This window comes from Botrytis fragariae, assembly GCF_013461495.1.
Source record: "Botrytis fragariae strain BVB16 chromosome Unknown tig00000050, whole genome shotgun sequence".
Lineage (NCBI taxonomy): Eukaryota > Fungi > Ascomycota > Leotiomycetes > Helotiales > Sclerotiniaceae > Botrytis > Botrytis fragariae.
This window is the reverse complement of record NW_023500992.1, coordinates 255,611-280,876: the sequence shown is the minus strand read 5'-3', so window position 1 is coordinate 280,876 and position 25,266 is coordinate 255,611. Positions and strand designations below refer to the sequence as shown.

The window sequence follows — 25,266 nt, the reverse complement described above, 5'->3', positions numbered from 1 at the left end:
AAATCTCTAGTTACAGCATTGAGCACATCAATCGATGCATGCAAGATCGGAACATCTCACTAAAGCTGCTGCTAAGAAGCTATGGTAATATGAAGTTTCAAGATTCAGATAGATGGACTGTTAAAAAAAGCAATCTTCTAGAAGCAGCACGACAGAACGAGAATGAATGGAAGCAATCATCACTTAAAGTAAGCTTATCATCCAGATTGAGTGTAACCTTTCCTGATCCTCTAATGCGATCAATGCAAGCCCTAATTGTCATAATCTATACATAACAGTTGGTGTGCTAGGTCTAATTCGTCTAATTCGATGAAGCTATACGATATGATATATAATGATATGTATCCGGGTGGAGGTTATGAGGAGATGATCCACGACCATGGCGCTAAGGCGGCACAAGGGTTTGAAAGTTCCTGACGAACTGAGATAATTGAGTGGATCAGCTTAATCGGCAGTCGATAAACAATCGAGACAATCTCAACAGAGTACAAGGAAATTAACAAGGCTGACCATTAAGAATCCTTGGAAACGAGCCATCGAGAACATCTTTAGTTTACCCCTGAGATCGAAATTTAAGATTACGGTCACTTCTGTAGGTTAGAAGGAAGCTCAAGGAAGGAAAGGATAAAAATAAAATGTGTCACGAGCCAGTTGGAAACAATAGATTAGTCCTTTCCTGTCTTGATCATGTGTGCGTATAAATAAAAACACACGGAGTAATGTGTACGGTGGACCTATTCTGAGATGCTCAGGTGTATGTATATCCATTTACCCCGATAGGCTGATCAGCGGAAATCGATCAATGATATGCATAAATGATATAAACTGGCATGAACGGCATGAACGGCATAAACGGCATTAACGGGTAGGTACCATTGAAATCCTACATAAGATGAGGGTCTTCAGCTGGTAAAAAGAGGGCCGAGTTGTACTGAGTACAGGTACGGAGTAAAGACGTTTATGGATGACGAATTCGTGGAACGCGATTTGATAACTTTAATCCTAATCGCCTCAGTGACCAGCAATCTGTAAATCTGTCAATCTTGTCAATCAATCCTCCGCTTGAATATTCAGGGGTAAACGAACATTCCGATCCAGCCGACCCAAGATTGGACCTCGTGATCAGCATCACGTGATCATTACATCAATGGCCAATTTCGATGACCCTAGCTACAAGCTCGCAAGGCACTACGGAAACCTAGATCGAATGCAAAGTCTCAAAAATATTCTTATTCTGCCATAACTTTTTTTTAGTAGGAATTTTAATTTTGAAAGCTTCACCAGTCAAACACCCCTCACCATCAGCATTCACAATGCCTTCGGTATACAATAAGGAAAAGCCTTGGGATACAGATGATATTGATAAATGGAAGGTAAATTCTCCAAGACTTCTAAAGTTTTCCAATTCCATTGGGTCGGCGCAATACTAATTAATACCTACTAGATTGAAGCATTTACACCTGCCGACAATGCAGGTGGTACCTTCACAGAAGAGTCCTCCTTCGTCACACTCTTCCCCAAGTATCGCGAAGTATATCTTAAGACAGTCTGGCCACTTATAATGAAATCGCTGGAGAAATATGGTATTGCTGCGACACTTGATTTGCGCGAAGGTTCTATGACAGTCAAGACCACCCGAAAGACATACGATCCAGCCGCTATCCTCAACGCACGAGATCTCATTAAGCTACTTGCACGAAGTGTGCCTGCGCCACAAGCGATCAAGATTCTTGAAGATGGTGTAGCATGCGATGTCATTAAGATCCGTAACCTGGTTCGAAATAAGGAACGATTCGTGAAGAGAAGACAGAGAATCTTGGGCCCAAATGGAAGCACCTTGAAAGCGTTGGAACTCCTTACAGAATGCTATTTACTAGTTCAAGGAAATACTGTATCAGCAATGGGTCCTTACAAAGGCCTAAAAGAGATTCGACGAATCATCGAAGATTGCATGGCCAACATTCATCCTATATATCACATCAAGGAACTAATGATCAAGCGAGAGTTGGCTAAGGACCCAGAATTAGCGGGCGAGAGTTGGGATAGATTTCTGCCACAATTCAAGAAGAGGAATTTGAACAAGAGAAGAGTACCCAGAAATGTTACCGACAAGAGCAAGAAGGTTTACACCCCATTCCCACCAGCACAAGAGAAGAGCAAGGTTGATCTACAAATTGAGAGTGGAGAGTACTTCTTGGGCAAGCAAGCAAAGGAGAGGAAAGCTCAAGAGGAAAGGATAGAAAAGCAGAGGGAGGAGAAAGAGGAGAAGATGAAGAAGAGGGCCGAAGAATTTGAGGCACCAGCTGAGGATGGGGAGAAGAAAGAGAAGAAGAGAAAGAGAGATAGGGATAGCGGGGAGAAGAAGGAAAAGAAGAAATCGAAAAAGAGGAAGAGCAGTGATGCTGATGGGGATATTGATATGGCCGAAGACTAAAACTAATTTATCATGTGTATCAAGGATTGTATATCGAGGCGCAATCGGGCGTTCGTGGGAAAAAGATACCTATTACAGTTTTGTATGTGGTAGATAGCTTGATCTGTCTAGGCTTGTAGACTGGTACCAATTCAAGTATTTTCTACAAGCTCATTTCTGTGGGAATTCCCTTTGCAACTGCAGCCTCATCCCCGATGGCCGGACGGACAATGGAGAAACTTGACATAGGAATTCCGTATGCAATATAGAAATATGGACGTGTACAAGCCGATTGCAAGCCGATTGGCAAAATAGGAAGATGGATCCGCTGACAAAGATCACACTTCTCCAAGTTTAGCAGATCCCCCGAACACTTACTGAACAACCTTAATACTTTAATACTTTATAACCACCACGCAACCTTTCAATTCATATCTCCAAGCACACATGTAAAGATAATTGGTTATCTTTTATCTACGTCCCTGTAGATACATCTCTGACCTGCATATATGCGGAGAAGACGGTAGTTGCTAGTCCTCTTTTTAATTCCAACCATACAATGAGCAGCGATACTCTTCATGTTGAGAATTTATTTATGATATCCAGTGATAATCGGGAATTCGCAACAAGTTGGGAAGGTGGTTGAATGGTGGCTATCGTGCATGTTTCTAGAACGAGAAGCTTGTGGCCTGGCGAGTGCTTGGCATTCCACTCATGAGCATTGCTCTATACCAACTCTTGAAATCCTTGCATATATTTGAAGAAGAACAAAAATCTTGGCGGACAACGGCCGTCCCCGATTTATGCTATCAGTGGTTTGGTATATGCACGTCGAGATCGTTTCGTATCTTTGACGTGTTATTCGTGGGTGGTGTTGAAGATCTCTGAGGGTGGGTGGAAAATGGGTGGAATGGGAAGGCAAAATAAGTGGTACCTGCCTCTTTCATCACCACCATCACGGAGGGGAAGCACGATGTGGATAGCTTCACATGTAGGACGTCACAATCCACATTGATGCCACTCTTAGGATGTGGACGATATAATCCTTTGTCTGAAGTATAAAGAGTCATGTATTTCCATCCACGCTTATGATCAACCAGCAATCCTCTCTAACAGCAGATCAATCCCCACGGCTTTTTTCTCCATCTTTCTTGGCATTCCAACTTCATCATGAAGGTTCAAACTAGTGCAGCTCTCCTCCTTTCCTCATGGGTCCCAGCTACATACGCTTGGGGTACCTTGGGACATTATACTGTTGCATACGTTGCCACTAACTTTGGTGAGTACTTATTCTTACCATAATATCGCACATATCTCTAATGTCATACTTCTGCAGTCTCTACTGCCACCAAAACCTATTTTCAAGGCATCTTGGGGGATACCACCACAGACTATTTGGCCACTGTTGCTACCTGGGTTAGTCTTCCAATGCAAATATGAAAGCGGCATGCAATTCTAAGCCCTCTACAGCCTGATTCATACCGATATACCACTGCTGGAGCTTTCTCAGCACCTTTCCATTACATCGATGCTCAAGATAGCCCACCTACCTGTGAGTCTAGAGATCTCTATAACTATTTTTCCAAGTAGAATGACTGCTGGAAACTTTCTTGCTATACCCAACTACCCTGCTAAATGAATTAATACTGACATAAAACCTGTTCAGCTTGTGGCGTTTCATACTCCAGAGATTGTGGAACTACAGGATGCATCGTTAGCGCCATCCAAAACTACGTGAGCCTACCGTAAAATGATGACGTTTACAAGTGATGCTAATCAACAATAGACAACCATCTTACAAAAGGGCACTGCAAGTGCCGCCAACTTAGACATTGCAGCTAAGGTAAGCATCAATCCGCCTTGTAGAAGCCATTACTGATATTTCCTAGATGATCATTCACGTATGTTCTGATTTTCTCTCCCAATTCTGGAGTTTATCATGTCTCCATTCTCCTTATTCCACATGTTATTTCCAAGGCACATCGACATCTCGCATAAAAAAAATACTCCGTACCATTTTTGTCCCGTCGTGGGCGAAACGTCAATATATCCATAACCACCCATTGCTCATACATCCTAGTTCCTCGGCGACATCCACCAACCTCTCCACGATGAAAACCTCGACGTAGGTGGAAACACCATCGCCGTCACCTACGCGGGCGCAACCACCAATCTTCACTCCATCTGGGATACTGCTATTCCCGAACAATACACTGGCGGTTACGCACTTTCCGATGCCAAGACATGGGCAGCAACTCTCACAACCGCCATCAAAACCGGAACATACTCTTCTTTGAAAGCAGGCTGGACTGAAGATATTGATATCGATGATCCGGTTACCTCCTCGATGGTTTGGGCATCTGATTCAAACGCCTATGTTTGCAGTACTGTTTTGCCCAAGGGAGTTACGGCAGTTGAGACAGGTGATTTGAGCACCAATGGATATTATACAGCTGCGATCCCAGTGGTTAAGTTGCAGATTGCCAAGGCAGGATACAGGTTAGTAGCAGTTGCTCACTTTCTTTATTTCTATCGAGGAATTGGAATTTGGAGAGTATGATAGCTAATGATTGATGACAACAGACTTGCAGCTTGGTTGGACTTGATTGCTACTGGTACTACTAACCTTTAAATGAAATGAGAGTTGGAAGTAGGGGAAAAAATGAGGGAAGAAGGTGGGGAGGAAGTGTATATAAGAGCTCGTTTCAAAATGTCAATATTCATACCTAGGTAACTTCTATATGCACAATATATACACTTTTAACAAATAAATCTCCATATTTCTGATAGGACAATAACGCAAGATCATTCAAGATGGAATTACAATTCAGAGCGTTTAAGGGATCTAGTCAATACAACAAACCATGAGCCAAACAGTATCCTCTTATACCAATCTTGCTAGCGAGGCCCTCTAAGATTTCCTAGTTAAATATTCGTCAATGTTTGATTGAAACAAGTACTAGAATCATTGAAATGAATAAATGGATATACAACCTGGCCCACCTTAGCGAGAATGAACGAGGAGCTGTTATTATTCATAGTAAGTAATACATATGCATATATACGAGCATAAAAAAAGCCTTGTCATGAAATCATTTAGACTCATCTTTCATCCGGCACATACACGATTATGGATCCCGATAGGTAATTAGTCTATTTTCAAAAGGACTATATCACATACCACAATCATATAGGATAATCGCAGAACAGTACCAGTATACACACACATATACACGCCCTTTACATCCTTCCCATTCAAGCCAAAACGATATTAAACAAACCCAATCCATATACACCACTGCAGCAAACGTTACAAAGTTACATCGCAAAACCCAAAATTCGTCTCACTGTCTAATTCGATCCGATGGTATATCAACTCGAAGTATCCACTAATACTCGTTTTATAGATAGATACCTAGTTAACGTGGTTATATCTATACTCTTATATGGTATAGTGATGATCTTGTCCTTTAGAGTTTGGGACTAGCTATTTTCTTCTGTACAAACTATTGATAGACGGATGTACAAGTGAGATGGATCGAGATATTTGGGGTTTATTTTCTGTGACGGCATTGGAATGGAATGAATTGGATAATTGAAGAATTCCTCTATTATTGCATATTGCGTAGTGTATGGATTGGAAAATCATCGTACAATATTTATGTTAGGGATCTGTAATGTCGGAAGTTCCACCACCCATATAGGAAGTGGAAGGGATAGGCACAGTATTATCACAATGAGAAATTAATGAAACAAAGTAGGTATAAACGTCGGAATAATAACTCGATTCATCACTTCACTACATAACCAAACGATCCTCTTCAGTCTCATCTCATGTCTTCTACTCCACAACCAAATTCTGCACCAAATCAGCATGCCGTTTCTTCTTCCTTCTCATCTTCTCTCATCTGCTACTTCCAATTCCAATCCATATGTCACCAGCGTCAACCCCTCTGCCATCCAACCATCACCATATCTGAACATTAGATATAAAGATTATACGTATAATAATTCCCAAGTCCAGCCACCCGCCCACCAAGTAAAGCTCGCCAAGCCCACTCGCTTTTCCAAACCCCCAGTCCAATCTTCACCAGAAAGAGATAGGACAGAAACTGTTCCTGTAAGAAGTTCGTTCCAAGAAAAACTGAAGTCCGCGCCAAAAGAATCGTGTATGAACATCAATCACATATACGCATCATAAAAATAAAAAATAAAAAGTAATCAAGTAAAAACACTCAAATCCATCACTCCATCTCCCTCCAATTCGTGAAACGAATAAGCATAAAAATAGGGGTATAAATACGACAGAAAAAATGGCAAGGAAACTGTTTCCGATAGACTTCAAAGGTGTCATGTCTAGGATATGGAGTATTCGGGAACTCCTGCACCATAGGTGATATATTTGGTTTGAATAAATAATTCGAAGTAAAAGTGAATGTTGCGTTGAGCAAATATAATATAAGAATGTATGTGTTGGACAGAAAGTGAAGTCATGATAAAGGCGAAGCCGAAGAAAATATTACGTGGTCCAGACGCATTAGAAGATAGTATTTGAAAAGATATCCAGGAGATGGGAGTTTATGCGATGAGAATGAGGATATAGTATCATCAAATGGCAGTGATTAGATTAAGCAGCTGATGGCAAGGAGTAGGACGAGGCCAAAAACCGAGTTTGATAATTCGGTTGATGTAGCTGCAGATTTCTTGGTACTTGACGCTGTTGCAGAAGCGGTTTCAGCGGCACTTGCGATTGGACTCATTGCTCCAGTGCCAGTGCCAGTGCTGAGCACTGTTTGGGCTAGGGAGACACTCGATGCGCCAACAGTAGAATTTCCAGCTTGAAGGAACACATGAGCGTCGTCGGTCGGATAGGTGGAAGCAACGATAGAGGTCGTTGTGTGACTGAAAAGTGAGGAAGTTGGGCTCGCTTTGGTAGAAATCGACAAGGATAAGATTGCGGAAGAAGAAGAAGAGGAGGAGGGGGAGGAGGAGGAGGAGGAGGAGGAGGAAGACGAAGGAGAAGGGGAAGATGTAGATGCGGATGTAGATGTAGACGAGACAGGACTGCTAGTTGATGGAGGTGGAGTTGACAAAGTAGTTGGAATCGAAGATGATGAGCTATGAGTTGGGGTTGGGGTTGGTGAAGGGCTTGGCGAAGCACTACTTGAAGCAGCTTTAGACGACGAGGAAGCCGAAGATCCAGAACCGCCAATCTCAAACACCACAACATCGGCAGTTAGACCTGAAGGGACAGTAACAACACAAAAGTTGGCACCTCCAGCCCCTGAAGCTTGATCGGCGCTGGTAACTCCTCCAATTCCAACAACAGATGGATCAATTGAACAAGGAAGTCCATTACATCCAGACCCAGAACACTCGATTTTGATACCAAAAGTAGGCATGGTGTCTGAAAGGGAGGAGGATGTCCAAATTGGGTTCCAACCAATTTTAAGGTAGGTATCACCGTTAGCGACAGTGTTAGCTCCAGCAACATATGGTGCCCAATTTCCAATAGGTTTTGAACCATCACCCCAAATACAAGCATCGGCAGTCGAGACTCCTGGAGCATTGATATAGTAGCTATAGACTGTTAGGATAATGAAATCACAGGATGATGTTCAATACTCACTGAGCTGCGGTTTCACACCAGTAGCTTGTACCTGGAACCGCCAACTGTGAGGATCCATCCACTGATGTTGGAATTAACATAGCCTCATTCCCAGGTAGAACCGTTTGACAGAACGAAACGGGTCCACCACAGCTGTTCACGACTCCAACTGTACCAGTTCCTGACACACAATAAGGTTGGTTGGAGAATGGTTTGCTGATTTTGCCATTTGAGTCGCAGTACAATCCTCCATCCTGCGAACCAATTAGTTTTTAAATTAGGCCCAAAATTATTCCAACATACCATAGACAATGGATAAGTGTATGAAGTGGCTTTTGGATTCCATTGCGCCATCACTTCACCAGGAGGGCAAGCATATGGGCAATATGAGCCTGGAGTACAAGCTTGATCTGGACTCATTGCCCATCCCGCATTTTTTGAATCGGGTGTAACAGCAACCAATCCAGCATCCGTTGGAAATTCGCAAGTACCACGCTTTTGTAACAGGTTCTTAGAATCTTCTGCTCGTGGTGATGCATGAATCCTATTATGAGAGTGTCGTTTTTGTAGAATATCGAGATGGGAAAGTCCATGGCCAAGCTTGGCTTCGCAAGGTATTAACAAGATTGCTGCGGCAGCAATTGCGATTGGTACATTGAGGAACTTCATTGTGAAAGTAGTGAAGTCTGCGATCAACCAAACTCAGCTCGTGTTGCAATGTCTTTGGTGCGCTTTTTGTTCTGCGTATATCCTCTCTACCTCTCGTATTTGTTTGCGAAAACTTGGTGTGTTATATTTTCCCTTCAAAATAATGATACCAACAATGTCAATAACGAGTCAATTTTCAAAATGAGTGAGGTGCTTTCTGTAGCAAATTTAATGAGCGTAATGGCGACGAGCAACCAAAAAAGAGTGAACGTTGAACACACTTGATATTGAAGAGAAGGACGAGGATAAAAGATGTAGGGGAGTGAAGGTGGGCGGGTGGATAAACGGTTCAGTTGGAGGTATCTGCGCTTGCAGGTCACCAATTCCATATAGGAATGGTTTAGGAACGCCCACCAAAAAGGTCAAGGCATTTCCCCATTTCCTCTTTCCTATCTCTCTCATCACACATTAGTTCATATTGAGTCTTTGACAGGCTTTGCACAGGCGGTATAGGAAATTGGATGATAGAAACCATGAATTTAACCTCAATTAGGCTTTTATCTTCCGTTCAATTCCAAGATTGATTGGATATGTGAAAAGCCATAATGTTGTGTTCCTGACGCTAATGTTGAACGGGAATTAAAATGAAGAGATCGACCAATGATAAGACCCATGTAATTGAGATAGTTTAAATTAAATGAGCCAAATAAGGTTTAGAGCTGATTGAAAGACATGCTTCTGATCCATGTGTTTTTTTCTTGGCTGTTGGCGGGAAATATCATCAATTGAATGATAAAATTTGACATCCGTAATAGACCACGACGAAAGTCGAATCAATCAAATCAATGCTAAGAACACTTCTCGTTAAAAGATTTGCATCCCCTCTTCTCGTAAATTGTTACATCTGAACTCTGATGATCAATTCCCCCCTTTTCTTCTCCAATTCAATAGTTACAGACTCAGACTGCTAGCATTCGTTTGTTTGGAGATAAGAAGAAAGGTATTGACGTAATTATTTGTTTTCTACAACGCCAGATATGCGTAGACTTAAGTATATGTATGGAAGCATTCTCCCGATTGTTTGTTTTGGAAACCAGCTGGAATGCGGATACATACTGATATATATTAAGCCAAACTTTCGGCAAGTCTCATTCAATATCGGATAACTTCAAGGAGGCACAGCACATACCGGTACCTGGGTATGGATTGGAAAAAAGGTACCGGGGATCAAGCGATTGCGGAGGTGAACCCTTCTTGCAACTATGCCGAAAGGAGATCACAAAAGGAGATCACGACACTTTCAACAATTTCGGCATTCGTTCGTGATATTCTCATCTCCATACTCCTAAATTGTAAGTGTCAAACTTTAGATACGTGTATTGAGACAGGGACTTGTTTGAATTTGGCCAAGTTCAGAGTACTACTCAGATCCTCCTGATAACATGCTTGCTACTGATGGATGCATCTTGCAAATCCATACGAAGGCTGAGGATGCTTTTTTTCCTGCTGTGTGCCACTGGCGGTAAAAAGGATTTCTTTTCTTCGTATCGCATGTTACGCTCATGGCTTTCATCATAACTGTCGTGTTGCAACCCAAATAATCCTGCTGTGGAACAAATCTTTATGGAAATGGTCAATTCGGCGATATCATGGAACTTGCTTACTAAGAGCATGATCACAGTCACGTGGGATGCTCTCAAAGTGAATCGTCAGCCTCGCCCAAGGCTAACTAGCCTTGGGCTAGAACCCCACCACAGCTTGGAGTTATACAGCATACATTACCTTTGAGAATCACGGCCATCGAGACATAGTCTTTCAGTACGCAACGAATTGGCGCCTCATAAATGTCGGCACAGCAAATACCCAACCTTCTCTCATTGCGAGGCGGATCGCGGTCTCGTGGCAGAGGTAGAGGGCAAGGCCTGCGCGATCCTTTGAATCCTCATTCGGAGGTCTCTACAAATCGTAAAGATACTGCCATCCAAGGTACCGACACAGATGCAGCTGTATCTCGTCTTAGTGCAGTCAATCTTGGCTATCTAGATGACCAATTTGCTCATTATTTCGTCAAAGGAAGTGGAACACGAAGGCTGCCAATCATAAATAGAGGTTCGTTAGCCTTCGTTGCTGCGAGTGCAGTCCACTAACCTACTCGGAACCAGCTAATCTGTGACTATGAATAGGTACATATTCTCGTACTACTGCTTTAGACCTCCTCATCGAATCCTTCTTATCTCAACCTGATAATTCTACTTCACAGCAAAAACAAATAATATCTTTGGGTGCGGGAACAGATACTCGCTATTTTCGTCTTCGGGCGAAGAACCTGCACAATAATGTCATTTACCATGAATTTGATTTCCCATCTGTATGCGTTGCGAAAAATCGTTTAGTACAACAAAATCATGCAGAACTCATCGGAAATGAAAGATTCTTTGAAATCGGACAAAAAGATGGCGAGCTTGCAGAATTCACGGCGGCTAGTGGGCTACAGGAAAATACAGAATGGGGATTCAGCCGCACTATTGAGACTTGTTCAGAAGTTGGATACGTGTGCCATCCTTTGGACCTCCGGAAACTACCCGGCACAATTGGTCTCGGTTCATTTCATGGTATCAAGAGTGACATTGCCACACTGATGATATCCGAATGTTGCTTATGTTATCTTGAGGTGAACGCGGCACAAAGCATCATAAAATGGTTCACAGACAAGATCCCAAGTATTGGGATTGTTCTTTACGAGCCAGTGGGAGTACACGATGCTTTTGGACAAATGATGGTGGAAAATCTAGCATCAAGAGGAATCACTATGCCTACGGTGCAGAAGTATAAGACGCTTAATGATCAGAAGGATAGACTAGTAGGTCTTGGGTTTGGTAACGCGAAGGGTGGCATTAATGCCGTGAGCATAGAAGATTTCTGGGAACATTGGGTCGCACGCAAAGAAAGAGAAAGAGTGGACAGGCTTGAAGGTCTAGATGAAGTTGAGGAATGGCTTCTACTGGCAAGACATTATTCTGTTGTCTGGGGGTGGACAGACGATTTAGGATTCGAGGGTCTAAAGGCGTTAAGATCTTGATCTATAAATGATAATAGCCCATGAATATCTACAGGTGCGCCGCTCCGGGCCAAACTTTCCATTTCACTGCTCTTAGACTTTGTAAGCTCAACGCGAATCTTGTGCTCAATGGTCGACGTTATTAAGATTCATGTAATCCTCTTTACCAAAACTCATAACTTTAGCTCAAAAGTCGAATGACTACTGTTATATTCCCCCACTCCCCCTTCATCTTCCCCAGAAACATGATGAAACAAATATAATGCCGCCCAATGCTTTATACGTTATGGCAGTTCGTCCGCTCTGGGAGCCCAAGAATTTGCATGAATTATGAGATATGCTTATTTAGCCGAGTCTTTCATAAGGTCCACCAGGGCTAAGACTCAAGGAGGTTGCGATTGATTGCCTCAAGATTGGATGGTCAATTCGCAATTTCGCATGGGGAGCGTATAGCATTTGCGATCAATTCAATGCCATGACAATCCAACCACAGAGGTCCATGTTGAAAAAGAGGCAAATTCAAGTCCAAATCACCAACCACTAGTATCTATGTACAATCTCTCAATCCAATGGCACACCGAAAGCGGTGTTAACATCGTCGACGAGATTTCCGGATAAGCCGGAACTCGACGTGGGGAATGCTTGTATTCGAGTACTGATTACATCATTAACCTTCATGAAGATTCACTTTAGTATCTAGTACCCATCTTACGATACCCATTAGAAAGCAATGACATTGAAATAAAGCTTGTGTTCTCTGAAAGTCTAAACACTCTTAGCCTCGAATCGTCTATAAAATACTAAAACTAATGGTGTTTCGTATTTGTTTGAACATCACAAACATGTCAACTGATGAGTCGGAATAACTCCGGAAACAAGCCACATCCGCTCGTACCGATGCGCTAAAACAGTATACGGAATCAAGTAAAACCACATACATTTCTCATTCTCCTTCAGAACAACAAAACTTCATATCATTCGAGCGTGAAAATCATCTTTCTGAACTTTTTTGCATTCAATGATACCCACACAGTAACTTCAAATTCATGGAAGATGGCGGTTCTGGGCTACGAGCCCCACGCTACCCAGCGGAAGACACAAGTCCAACAACCGATCGAGAGCTGAGAGGATTTTTTTGTTATGGATTGGCAGCTGAGGTCTTCGCTGTTTGTGCTGTCGGTACGTTATATTCTCGAATTCGAAAACGCCAAAGTTGACACAGTACACAGGTTCATTCTTACCCGTTACATTAGAACAACTTGCTCGTGAACAAGGCGTTCTTTTTACAGACAAAATCACACCTTGCACGGCGAAAAATGCGACCGCTGTTGCAAATGCTACTATTAATGCATTGATGTCAAGAGCTGAAGGCTCAGATACACATCAATGCATCATCAACGTGTTTGGTACTGAGTTAACCACAGCAAGCTTTGCAATGTACACATTTTCTGTTTCTGTGTTCATGCAGGCTCTTGCCCTTGTCTCTGTCAGCTCGGTTGCTGATCATGGTATGTTTATTTGTAATCTTATTATCTATCTTAATCTGACAGTTTCCAGGTACTTGGCGTAAGAAACTTTTAGCAGGATTTGGCTTCACGGGATCTGTGTCTGCTATGCTTTTTCTTCTGGTAGTTCCACAGATTTTTGTAGTGGGGTCCCTGCTAACTGTCATTTGTGTTGTGTGCCTTGGATGCTCTTTTGTCATTCTGAATTCGTACTTACCCTTATTGGTTCTGAATCATCCACTTGCTCAGAGTAATGAAGATCATTCAAATGGCTCCTCATCTGTTCCTCTCCGGCCAATATCTCCCGGACAAAGTAATCGAAAGCCGAGAGAGAGCTTCCGCCGAGGAGCCGGCAAGGAGGTCAATATAGGATCCAAGGCCGATTCTTCAGATCTTCAACTTTCCACACAGATATCATCTAAAGGAGTAGGGATTGGTTACATGGCTGCAGTTTCCGTACAAGTAGTTTGCATTCTCATTTTATATTTCATGAACAAAATGGGGGTTTCGTCAACACTTCCTTTGCGAACAGTCTTGTTCTTCGTTGGGTCTTGGTGGCTTACATTCACAATTCCATCAATTATGTGGCTCCGAGATAGACCTGGACCACCATTACCAACAGCCCTGTATGAGGGACGAGCTTTCGTGCGTACTTGTATGTCATACACAATCTTCGCTTGGAAGTCGTTATGGAAAACAGTCAAGGTTGCGGTCAAACTTCGACAAGTTTTAATTTTTCTTGTTGCCTGGTTTCTCCTTTCAGATGCTGTGGCCACTATTTCAGCAACTGCTATCTTGTTCGCTAGAACTGAGTTACAGATGGGAACTGTAGCTGTCGCCGTGCTCTCTATAGTGGCCACAAGTTCTGGGATAGTCGGCGCCACGGTTTGGCCCATCATATCAAAACGTTTCAGTTTGAAAACAAACCATATAATCGTCTGTTGTCTTTTACTTCTAGAATTGGTTCCATTGTATGGACTTCTCGGGTTTATACCATTTGTACAGGCTTGGGGAGTAGGAGGTTTGCAACAGTGGTATGAAATTTACCCTCTAGGTATCATTCACGGAATGGTGATGGGCGGTCTATCTTCATACTGTCGATCATTTTATGGTCTATTAATACCACCCGGTAGTGAAGCTGCATTCTATGCACTATTCGCAATCACAGATAAAGGAAGCTCGGCAGTAGGACCGGCTATTGTTGGTAAAATTGTAGATGCAACGGGACAAATTCGACCGGCATTTGGATTTTTAGCAGTTTTAATTGCGTTGCCTATTCCGCTCATTTGGATGGTAGATGTGGAGAAAGGACAAGAGGATGCTATTCGAATGGCGGGGTTGATGAAGACTACCGATGATGGCCATGAAGATTTCGATTCTATTGAAGGATCATCTGATGGTCATGAAGCGGAAGGGCTTATGCGAGATCATGATTAAGTGGGATATCCATATACCACAATTACGAATGAAATGATATGACTTCTAAGTTTGCAATAAATAAGCTTTGGAAAATGTGAATCAAGTAAACCAGACGAAAACTAACTTATTATTCAACTATCGGCTGACCACAAATATTACTCCCTTTCATGCCAACACGTCGCTGACTCAGCAACGTCAAAATCCCTGCTGAATGTCAGCACCTTGCATTAGCTTCACCCAGATATGGTACTAACTCGGTTCCACCACCCCTTAACTCCGCCATAAAGGTAAGGCTAGGTCAGCACGCTGCATTTCTCTTCGCAAAAACTCATCAATCATGTTTCTAACTTCACTTGCTTTACTTGCAAGTGGTTATACTACTAAGCCAATACCGCCACAATCTGGAAATATGAGCAGCCCCATGAACGAAACGTCATGTATGGAGATGCCGCAGATTGAAATCCTGCCTATGAAGCAAAGGTCACAGATTCAGAATCTAGAGGAAGATTGGACTGGTACCAGTAGTACGGTTATGAGGAGGAAATTGCAAAATCGGTTGAATCAACGGGCTTCTCGTTTGTAACCCTAGTCGTTTTACAATCCAATGAATTGTTTGTATTAATCTCAATATTAGGACAGCGTAGAAAAGCCGACTCAAAAAAACTCGAAGCAATAGCCAAAGTCGTAGAATCACAAGGAGCCACAATCCTTGATCCTACTACACCTCCTCCAAAAGAATGTATGTGTATCAATCACATAGATGTCAAACGTATTGTCGCTTCTAGATCATTCAATTCCTATATCACCGATACTTCTATCTCAGCAGACTCCTATTTACTTACTCTTCTTCATTTCAATATCATCCGTGCTTTATCTGTAAATGTGGGGATCCTCAAAATACCTCTTGATCGTATGGATGATGATATTCTCTCTCCATTCAACACATCATCATCGACACAGTATCCACAGGGTATACCAGATTTATCAAATCTTCCACTGGCACTAAAACCTACAAACCTACAAATCGAAATAGAACATCATCCTGAGATTGATGTTTTTCCATTTCCGAGATGTAGAGATCTTATCCTTTCGTCACTCTCAAGGGGTGATGAATGGGATGATGTCGAATTTTGTAGGGATATTATGTATGGTTTAGAGGGTGGAGGAGGAAGAACGGGATTTATTGTTTGGGGTGATCCGTGGATACCGGAAAGTTGGGAGGTGGAGGAAAACTTTGCGAGGAAGTGGAAGTGGTTGTTAGAGGGGTGTGAGGAGTTGTTTATGAGTACTAACAAATGGAGGGATGGAAGAGGTGAAAAGAGACTAGTTTTTGAGGAATTACCTTGATGGTATTTTGGTTGGAAAATTGTGAATATAGCACAAAGCACGGATTAAAGGAGACGGGTAAAGAGATGAAGGGAGAAAGAAGTGAACTTGAACAAATGTTCAATATCTCAACCTCAGATTAAACTTCGAAAGCGGTAGGTGGCCTACCTAAACAATATTATGTCTGGATATAGCTAAACTTACTGGGGCTTCTAGATACATCGAGCTAAAACCTTTGATTTGGATATTCTAGCTACACGAAGTCCTAGCTCTAATCGTGGCAGAAACGACAGAGCATAGACAGATGAGGAAATCTCAAAATGGCTACATTCTATGGACTTTCAAAGTACGAGTCCACTTCTTCAAACTCTTCCCATAGTACCTTCAGATCACAGTGGTCAGGCAAAAGAGAAATACCGATGCCATGTTCTTCAAAGCAATACGACCAACTTTCACAAGGCAAGAAGTCATAAACTTGGAGAATTCATATTACCATACGTTCTTGTTCACGGGGTTTTGACGGATCTCGGACCTGTAACCGGTCGATAATAATCGACCGAATAGGTGGATGAGAAATCCGACAATCAAAATAGACTATCGGTAAAGAGCTAGTGGCGTGTTGTTGAAGTCAGATGAAAATCTTTATCTTTCGGTTCCCACGAACGTTCATTACCTGTCGCTATGAGTATTCCGCTTGACCATCAGCAGAACGCAAGGTGCCATAGCCATGAGCTCAACCCAGGTTCCAGAACGATTCCACGCCTTGTTATTAGCTGTGCTGCAATCATGCCATACAGAGGACTGCAGTAAGAAGGCAGATCAGGCCGTCAACCAAGTTGGAAAGTCGAATTAATAAATTTGGTGAAATAGGAAGTGTATGATGGAACAATGAGTCTAACATTGTTTGGTTGTGGGCTTTCCTTACCAAATACCCGAATCGGGTCTGAATGACTTATTGTGGGGGAACTGAAGTAAAAAGTAAATCAGAGTCATTGGGGTGATTGATACTTTCCTCCACCGTAAAGAGATAATTCTCGCAACGATAGTCGATTGGATTATTTCGACTAGGCCCACAATCTCCCCATCGACTTGTTGTTCATAAGTCATGAGCCATAAGAGGGTCTTCAATATAGAGATATATCCGTATAAATACATGCAGGCGCCCCTGAATTGTGGTATAAGGTCGCTCTTATTTCTAGATGACGTTGGCAAGCAATTACGCATTTCAATGATCATTATTGGGCGTTTTCTTAAGCATGTCTGAATAGGAACCCTATTTTGACCAAATCAGTCATCTGCTTCACGACTTCACGTTGAGGGTCTGGAGGCAGGTGAGACACCGGACAAGAAGAGGATTTTAAGCACGAAAGTATCTACTCTAGTAACCCAAATCACAATTTCCAGATCCGAATATGATACTTCTATGCAATTGCCAAACACAAGTCCTTTTAATTATGCTAGCTATTCACCTCGATAGTCTAAGAAGACGCTTATCGATGTTCAGATTCCTAATCCTTGACAAAAGATCACTATGGTTGCGCATGCGATAGCGCATACTTTTATATCGAATTCTAGCTCTCTAATACATCAGCTTTTTGGGCTGATTTCGGTATCACCGTATAACACATACCAACAGATAATTTTCACTGTTGTTGGGTCAAAATAAGGACTAAGTGATCTTTAATGGAAGATTTGACGTAGTTGTGAGAATCGACATCTTTCATGAATTCCGTCTTGGAATCTATCTCGGTTTGAAGGACTGTCTATAACCATAGTCGCTAAGTCCTGGAGAGTCTTTGTAATTTGAGTGCGAATTACTATATGTCTGGTGTCTCCAAGTAAAGTAGGGAGATAACGCAACTTTTGATGAATATTCTTGCGCATGTTTATTGCTTGGGCTTTGAATGTGTATGAAGAGTAGAGGAAGCAGATGTTCGAGTGTAACAGTGAATTGGGACCTTGGATTCTTTGTGGATTTATTCCCAGTTTTAATTTCTCTATAACATCCCGAAGAAATGAAATTTCCAGAATCCAACTGTCTCTATATCGGCGCCTCACATAATCCAACAGTTGTAACGTACATAAATGATCTCACCACATTCCACATCTCCCCAATTCCCCATCCTGTAGCTATCAATTATGGGCTCACATGGACCTGTCAATCATCCAATCAAGAATGATCTCAATGAAGCAGTCGAGTCAGAAGAGTCGCGGTAGAGTAGCCAAATGTAACCTAATCGCAAAAACACTGCATGACATATGCATTCTAAGCAAGGATTCAATTTAGCCTATCTCGGACGATACCTTTTTGGTGTTACATAACCGCACTTCTTGCGGTTTCCGGTGTAGCATATCTGAGGTAAGCTGAAGTGAAAACATGACGTTCTACAGAATCTTAGAAGCTACGTGATGTGGAAGGTATAAAGACGTGTCGACCTAGAATTCCATTTAACATGTTTATTGCTTTTCACCAGTCAGTTTCGCATATTTTGATCACGTAGTAATTTCTCAACGGTTGAATTACATATATTCGTCCTAAAATGGCAAATCTAGAAGCCCAAGAAATTTTAAAAAATCTGAGTACATTACTTTCAGATACTTCATATGGAAATTCTCCGAAAAGTCAACAAGAAGCTGTGAGATTGAGTAAGACGCTTACGGCAACGATTGAGCCACCGGAAAATGTTGCAATGGAACTTGCTTTTTCGGTACGTCTTATTTTTCCAGAGAGTTATCGAGTTGGAGGTATGAGTGAGGGGCGAGAGAGGTATTAGTCTAATGATTTTAAACGAGATATAGACATTCATACCCATGAGCGCCCGAATCGCAGTAGATTTAAATCTTTTTGAGCATATTGTTAAATATGAGCCTGTTAATATAGCGAAATTGGCGGAGCTATCAGGTGCGGAAGAATTGTTGATAAGTATTTACACACTTTTTGTATTTTTACATTGAATATAAATAAACCGATGAAACTAATAAGATATTAGAAAGGATATTGAGACCTCTCTCCTCTACAAACTTCGTCAAGGAAGTGGCTGAGGAAACTTGGGGGCTACTCCTATCACCAAAGCTATGACGCAGAAGGGTATTGCGGCTGGTCACCGCATATTGTATGTTTTCTCACCTTTTCTCCTCGCTTTCCCATCCCCTTCCCTCCCTATACTTTGCTAAACACCAAAAATCATCAGATTCGCAACCTCTATGCTAGCCGCCCTGCACGCCCCTCGCTATTTTCTCGAAACGAGCCACACCTCCCCCACAAACCCCCACGATGGTCTTATGCAATACGCGCACGGAACTAAGCTCCAAAGTTTCGATTACTTTGGTACCATGCCTGGGAATGTGCTTGGAGATTTTAATACGTTTATGGGGAATACGATGGGAGCGCGGAAATATTGGTTGGATTGGTGGCCGGTTGAGGAGAGGGTTTTCGAGGGGGTGGAAGGAGCAGATAATGCGCTGTTGGTAGATGTGGGTGGAGGGAAGGGTCATGATGTTATGGCTTTTAAGGAAAAGTTTGGTGGAAGGGAAAATGGGGTGGGGAGATTGGTCTTGCAAGACCAACCGCATGTTTTGGAGGAGATTGGCAAGGGTGAATTAGGCGAGGGGATAGAGAAATGCGGATATGATTTTTTTACGGAACAGCCTGTTAAGAGTACCTCCCCTTTTGAACATTCTTTTCTAACCTTTCTTATATCTTCAAACCTCCACATTCTTTCCCAGTTCCCATCTCTCTGAACTAACACACACCCCCTTTCCTTCTAGACTCTAGAATCTATTTCTACCACCACATCCTCCACGACTGGTCCGACTACAAATGTCTCGAAATCCTACGCGTTCTTAAGAGCGCAATGAAACCGAATTACTCAAAACTCATTATTCATGAGATGATCGTACCGGAATCAGGGGCTTCAACATACCATGCACTTTTGGATTTGACAATGATGGCTTTTAATGGGGGGACTGAGAGGACGGGAAAAGAATGGAGGGATTACTTGCGAAAGCGGGGTTTGAGGTCACGGGGATTTGGGTTCCTGAGGTGAGTTGAAATTTTTTGTAATTCTTTGTGATGAGGGTGTGATGGGTGAGGAGTTTGTTTTATTCGGAAGCTTCCTTTGAGATCTCTGTTTTCTTTTCTCCATAGATAGGGTCACTAACGATGTGAATGGGATAGGATGAATCAGATGCCGATGGAATTATAGAAGCTATTGTCAGAGAGTAGAACGATTCCCGCATCAAATAGTATATAGATGATTATATAAATGTCACCTAGAACTAGATATTGTCGTCAAGTCATGTCTGTTAATTCAAGAGACTATATACCTTTTCGAAAATTCATATCGAATCGAAGATTATACTTTCTCAAGAAGGACCTGGGAGATTTTCTTTTTCTTTTTCTTGCAAAGTTATCTCTTGGAGAATAGTGCTCTGTGATATTAGGCAGTTGAAAATAATTCGTATCGCTATTTGGTCGATTGATTAAGTCATTTGTTAATGGTTAACTCAAGATCAAACCCCGGTAACAACAAGCGAACTTGAGAAAAGGAGAAGACACTCACAAAAAAAGAACTCCCTCACTAATCATATCTTCATTCTCTCATGGTATATCCTAATCATATCCCTAATTTCGTACCCCAACAAAAGAAATACATTCGCTCCGCAGCACTAAATTGCTTTTTATGAACTATTCCTTCTGACTTAATCCAGAGGTACTTACGTTGACTCTATCTATATCATACTAATAACACATCCTCGCTTGCTAGTTCTTGTTTCTATCTGTTGTCGATTTTCTTAACTTCGCACAAAAGCAGAGAAGACAATTAAATGTAGCTTCCGCAAACCCAATTCAACAGCAGCGCACTAAACATTAATCTTATATTCAGTTGAGATTTTCCAAATCTGTTTAGGTATCTATCTATCTTCCTCCGTCCATTCATCTTAAATGACAGAAGAGTTCTTCAGCCTAGCTTTCGGACTCAGGGTAGTCATACGTTCTGAACCTTGAAGTGCGGATTTCGTATGATATGGTACATGATGTAACATTATCTTGACATCCTCAGTTAGACCATCTAATTATCCTTTTGGTATTGATCGATGTAGTGACAGTCATTATTTCGTTACATGGGCATCCCACAGCGTAGAAGCTTTCAATACCAAAATGTTTCAACTAATCATACAATACAGTATTGCACAACTATGCATGAAGAATTCATAACCACCTTCGAGTCAATACTAACACCACTCTGTTCGACTGTCCCCTTTTCATAAAACTTCAATCTCACAATTCCAATCGCAACCAAGAAGAGATGCGCATTAAGAGAATGAGACCTTCACTAGAAGGAGTCTCGTCTTTTCTTCTCCACATCATTTCACCCACCTTCCACAATACATGACTCTAACTTCTGAAATCTGCCACTTAGAAACACCCCCAATCGAATTAGTCACTAGTTTCTGAATACTGTCTTAAGCTCAAAGATCTTCCAAATCTTTCCTCTTTACATTCCCCATGCTACTCCACTCATACATACATATTCTGGGGTTTGACTTCTTAGACGTGGCTTGTTTCGTGGGGATTTGGTACGCATGGTACATACATACTTGGTGCATACCAATCAGTATACATAAGCATCACACATTGTATTTTGGCATCCATCATCCAAAGAACATCTCTAGTGTCTCACTGCACTGGCAAGTTGCAACACATTGTCAATCCCTCCATCGATCAATCGATCAAATAAGTAGCTCGCTGTCTGAACAAACCATTCCCGAAATCTCTCCTCGCTTATTTCACACTGTAGCACAAAGTGTATTCAGCACACATACATACATACTTCGCGTGCGTTTGCGCGTACTCCGCTCCCATACATCCAACGCATGAAAAATATTTCGTCATATTCTCCACCTCTCCTCCATCTCTCTAAATCACAATCCCCGTATCCCACCTATCTATCCATCTATCTATCATATTTCTCCATAAACTCCACCCAGAATTTCTCCACCCATTCATTCATCAATTGATCCTGCTTTGCTCCTTTCCCCAAATTCCCTGTCGCTTCCAAAACTTCCCCATCCAAATTCCATCTTCCAGACTCTAGAGGAATCCACATATATATACCTCACACCACACAGACCACTCTACGTCCTCGCCCCCAATCTCATACGCAAAAGAAAAAGCAGAAGAAAAAAAAAGTACATAGAAAACATCCACTTTCTCCACCCCCATGGGCATCTTGATCGAGAATTAACATTTGCATCGAAAGTTCGCACAGACATCTTGCTAGACAACTAATGATCTGCATGGATTTTCTTTTTTTTCTCTTTCTTGACATGTTTCAAATCCTTTTTTAGATATACTTTTTTAATTCTTTTGACTTTGAAGGGATTACATAGATAAATGGGGGTTTGACATCATATCACTTCATCACCTCACCTCATCACATCTCAAACCTCATCCAAACCTCCCAACTCTAACCCTAACCCAAGCTAAGCTAACCCCCTCCCTTCTAAATTCTCCTCCGTAAAATCCCCTATCAAATGAATCTCCTTTCTTCCTAGCCTCATCACAATATCACACACTCCTGCATTCCATAGAAATGCATCCATCCCAAAGGAGATATTACTCCTCGCTCCTCGCGAGGCGAATTGCGAATTTGTTCTCCGTTCATCTGCTTCATCGTGTTGTGCATGAATACCGGAATGAACGTGAAAATTTTGAATTTCACACCGCTTTTTCACAACCTGGTATGCAATTTTATGAAATTCCATGATTGATTGTTTAGGTGAGTAAGTATATCATGTTTCTTCCATCCAGGGAATGAATGAAAAATGGGATGGATAGATGGATAGATAAGATGATAAGATAAGATAAGATAAGATGAGATGGTAACGCATTTTTCTCTTTATAAATCATGAATATGAAGTATGATTAATCAATATTTGAATAGTCAAGGAGAAGAAATAGAGAGCTCTCTCTTTATATAATAGATGATATGACGATTACTACTTGAGTATATAGTATGAACATAAGTAATGTTACGGAGAGTGAGTATAGATAGTAGATAGTATACCGTAGAACAGAAAGACTACCCTATAAAACTCTCTTCAAGAAGTAGAGAAAAAAATCGACATAGCTAAAAATTCTTTATTTTCTTGTTCTTCTCTCTCTTCTATTTTTCTTATATATAGTACTCGACATAGGTATTCATACATACTATCGTCTATCCATTCATTCACCCCAACTCCCCTTTCAAACTCTTCATCTCCTCTTCATACTAATCCCTTTTTCTTAACCTCTTATTCCAAGAAACTAAACTTTTTATATCTCAAACTACTTATGTACCAATTTATACACATATCAACTTACTTATCTACCTCTTCCCCTGTCCTTTCTACCAACTTACCAATTTACTAATCTATTCTCATTCATCTGCCTATCTAACCATCTATTTACTAATGCCCCTTCTCTCTTCGTCCCTCTTCCCCTCTTCCCCCCTTCCTCTCTCGCCTAACCCCTGTACCACCTCTCGATTCTCAATATATCTACCGTATCTCCATCGTTCTATGCCCATCACTCACTCATCCATCACCTATCACCCAAACCCAAATCTTAGCCCAATCAAATCCAAAAAATGCTATTCTCTCCTCTCCAAGTATTCTACGTCAGTCAATCCATTCCAAATATCTGATGTCTAATGATCAAACAGACAAATATGATTTTCCTTTCCTCTTCCTCTCCTTATCTCAATCCCTCTCTCTTTCCCCCTCAATACCCATAATCACTCATCCAATCCCTCTCCATCCACCCCTCTCCCCCTCTTCACCTCCCCCCCTAACTCCCCAAAATTCATACCTAAGAAAAAACCAAAAACCAAAACCAAAACCAAGAAAATTTCATATCTAACTACCAAGCTACTAACCAAACAACCTATCTATCTACCCAACTACTTTACATCCCGCCTCCACATAACCTCCATATCCCCCCTCTCCTGAGCCCTCTCTCCAAAAGAAAATTGTAATCAGCTAACCAGCCCACCATTCAGCCATCCCACCAAACTCTCCCCTCTCTCCTCCTCATCTCTTCAAATTCTCCCGCTCCCCTTAAATATACTTAATTTCCCAGACTCACTAATCTCATCATACACACCCTCAATCATCCACACTCCATTGCTCATCTCAAATCCCGATTCCCCATGCCCTATCCAAACCCAACAAACAAATTTAGTATCGTGCCATACTATTAAAACATTGAGATGCCTACAAACATGTACTGGCATTCCATGATCATAGTCCTTCCTCCCTCCTCCCCCAACATCCAACCTCTTGACGCCTCCACCCCCTAAACCCCTTAATCCCTCACTCTTATCCTTCCCCTTCTCTCTCCTCCCCCCGTTCCCTTTCTCTTTATCAATCGCCAAGAATTCCCTTCTCATTCCTCTCCATCCATCCATCCATCCATCCATCCATCCACAAATCACAACTCACAACTCACAACTCACAACTCACAAACCACATAGCCTTCAACCCCTTCAACCCTTTCAACCCAATCACCTCCTAGTTTTCTTTCTTTCTCATCCCAAGCCCAATCCCCATCCCCCAAACCCAATCCCTATACCTCTACCCCTCTAATCAAGTTCCAAAAAAGTACATCCGCTCCAATCCAATTTCTACCTATCCATCCATCCCTTCATCCACCTCCCAACCCTACAGCACCAATCCTTTCACCCCCTCTCCATCTCATATCTCCACCCATCCACCTCTCCATCTCTACCACTTCAAACACCCACCTGCCCTCGAGACCCTTCACACCCCTCCACAAAACAACCCTTCTCCCCCTCATCCCCTCACCCCCTCACCCCGACGTTCTTCCAGATCCCTCCCCATCACCCCCCTCCCCATGTTCTCCACCCTCCACAAAAAAACACGCCTACTACCCCTCAAAAAGTGACCTCATACGAAAATCTTTCTCCTTCCAAATCAAGGATTTTCCATTTCCCATTCCTATTCCTCAAACACCCGCTCTCTCTCGGTCCATGCATTCGGCACTTATCTTCTCATCTCATCACTATCACAAATCTGACATCATACCTCACATCACATCACATCACCATGTCACAGTATCCCTCACATACATATAAAAATCACCCACAAAGCAATCAAATCAAATCAATTCATGAATTCATTTTTTTTCTTTTACAAATTATGATGGATTTAATCTCATTCATTTATCATCTCAATCTCATATGATCTTTCCTTTCGCCTCCTTTCAACCTTTCCACTTTGATCTGAG

At 41.9% G+C, this 25,266-nt stretch overlaps 7 protein-coding genes across 7 annotated transcripts; 6 read left to right on the top strand and 1 right to left on the bottom strand.

Annotated features, from left to right (window-relative positions):
- Nucleotides 1-1,313: 1,313 nt before the first annotated feature.
- Nucleotides 1,314-2,434, top strand: Bfra_004105 (putative 90s preribosome ssu processome component krr1 protein; the record flags this gene model as incomplete). Its single annotated transcript, XM_037334510.1, has 2 exons — nt 1,314-1,373; nt 1,445-2,434. The coding sequence occupies 2 exons, from the start codon at nt 1,314-1,316 to the stop codon at nt 2,432-2,434; spliced, it is 1,050 nt and encodes a 349-aa protein (XP_037193044.1).
- A 1,149-nt stretch (nt 2,435-3,583) lies between these two features.
- On the top strand, nt 3,584-5,045 carry Bfra_004104 (putative nuclease s1 protein; the record flags this gene model as incomplete). Its single annotated transcript, XM_037334509.1, has 8 exons — nt 3,584-3,692; nt 3,750-3,829; nt 3,884-3,965; nt 4,080-4,147; nt 4,200-4,256; nt 4,303-4,314; nt 4,494-4,912; nt 4,997-5,045. The coding sequence occupies 8 exons, from the start codon at nt 3,584-3,586 to the stop codon at nt 5,043-5,045; spliced, it is 876 nt and encodes a 291-aa protein (XP_037193043.1).
- A 1,990-nt stretch (nt 5,046-7,035) lies between these two features.
- On the bottom strand, nt 7,036-8,690 carry Bfra_004103 (putative sun domain protein; the record flags this gene model as incomplete). The annotated part of the gene is made up of 3 exons (XM_037334508.1): nt 7,036-7,993; nt 8,043-8,275; nt 8,325-8,690. The coding sequence occupies 3 exons, from the start codon at nt 8,688-8,690 to the stop codon at nt 7,036-7,038; spliced, it is 1,557 nt and encodes a 518-aa protein (XP_037193042.1).
- A 1,823-nt stretch (nt 8,691-10,513) lies between these two features.
- On the top strand, nt 10,514-11,748 carry Bfra_004102 (putative leucine carboxyl methyltransferase 1 protein; the record flags this gene model as incomplete). The annotated part of the gene is made up of 2 exons (XM_037334507.1): nt 10,514-10,778; nt 10,853-11,748. The coding sequence occupies 2 exons, from the start codon at nt 10,514-10,516 to the stop codon at nt 11,746-11,748; spliced, it is 1,161 nt and encodes a 386-aa protein (XP_037193041.1).
- Nucleotides 11,749-12,773: 1,025 nt separating this feature from the next.
- Nucleotides 12,774-14,669, top strand: Bfra_004101 (putative mfs transporter family protein; the record flags this gene model as incomplete). The annotated part of the gene is made up of 3 exons (XM_037334506.1): nt 12,774-12,906; nt 12,957-13,235; nt 13,285-14,669. 3 exons carry the CDS (start codon nt 12,774-12,776, stop codon nt 14,667-14,669), a joined length of 1,797 nt encoding a protein of 598 aa, XP_037193040.1.
- A 319-nt stretch (nt 14,670-14,988) lies between these two features.
- On the top strand, nt 14,989-15,998 carry Bfra_004100 (uncharacterized protein; the record flags this gene model as incomplete). The annotated part of the gene is made up of 2 exons (XM_037334505.1): nt 14,989-15,226; nt 15,286-15,998. 2 exons carry the CDS (start codon nt 14,989-14,991, stop codon nt 15,996-15,998), a joined length of 951 nt encoding a protein of 316 aa, XP_037193039.1.
- Nucleotides 15,999-18,517: 2,519 nt separating this feature from the next.
- Bfra_004099 (putative sterigmatocystin 8-o-methyltransferase protein) lies at nt 18,518-20,023 on the top strand (the record flags this gene model as incomplete). The annotated part of the gene is made up of 5 exons (XM_037334504.1): nt 18,518-18,685; nt 18,777-18,900; nt 19,051-19,090; nt 19,169-19,635; nt 19,746-20,023. The coding sequence occupies 5 exons, from the start codon at nt 18,518-18,520 to the stop codon at nt 20,021-20,023; spliced, it is 1,077 nt and encodes a 358-aa protein (XP_037193038.1).
- Between the last annotated feature and the right edge of the window lie 5,243 nt (nt 20,024-25,266).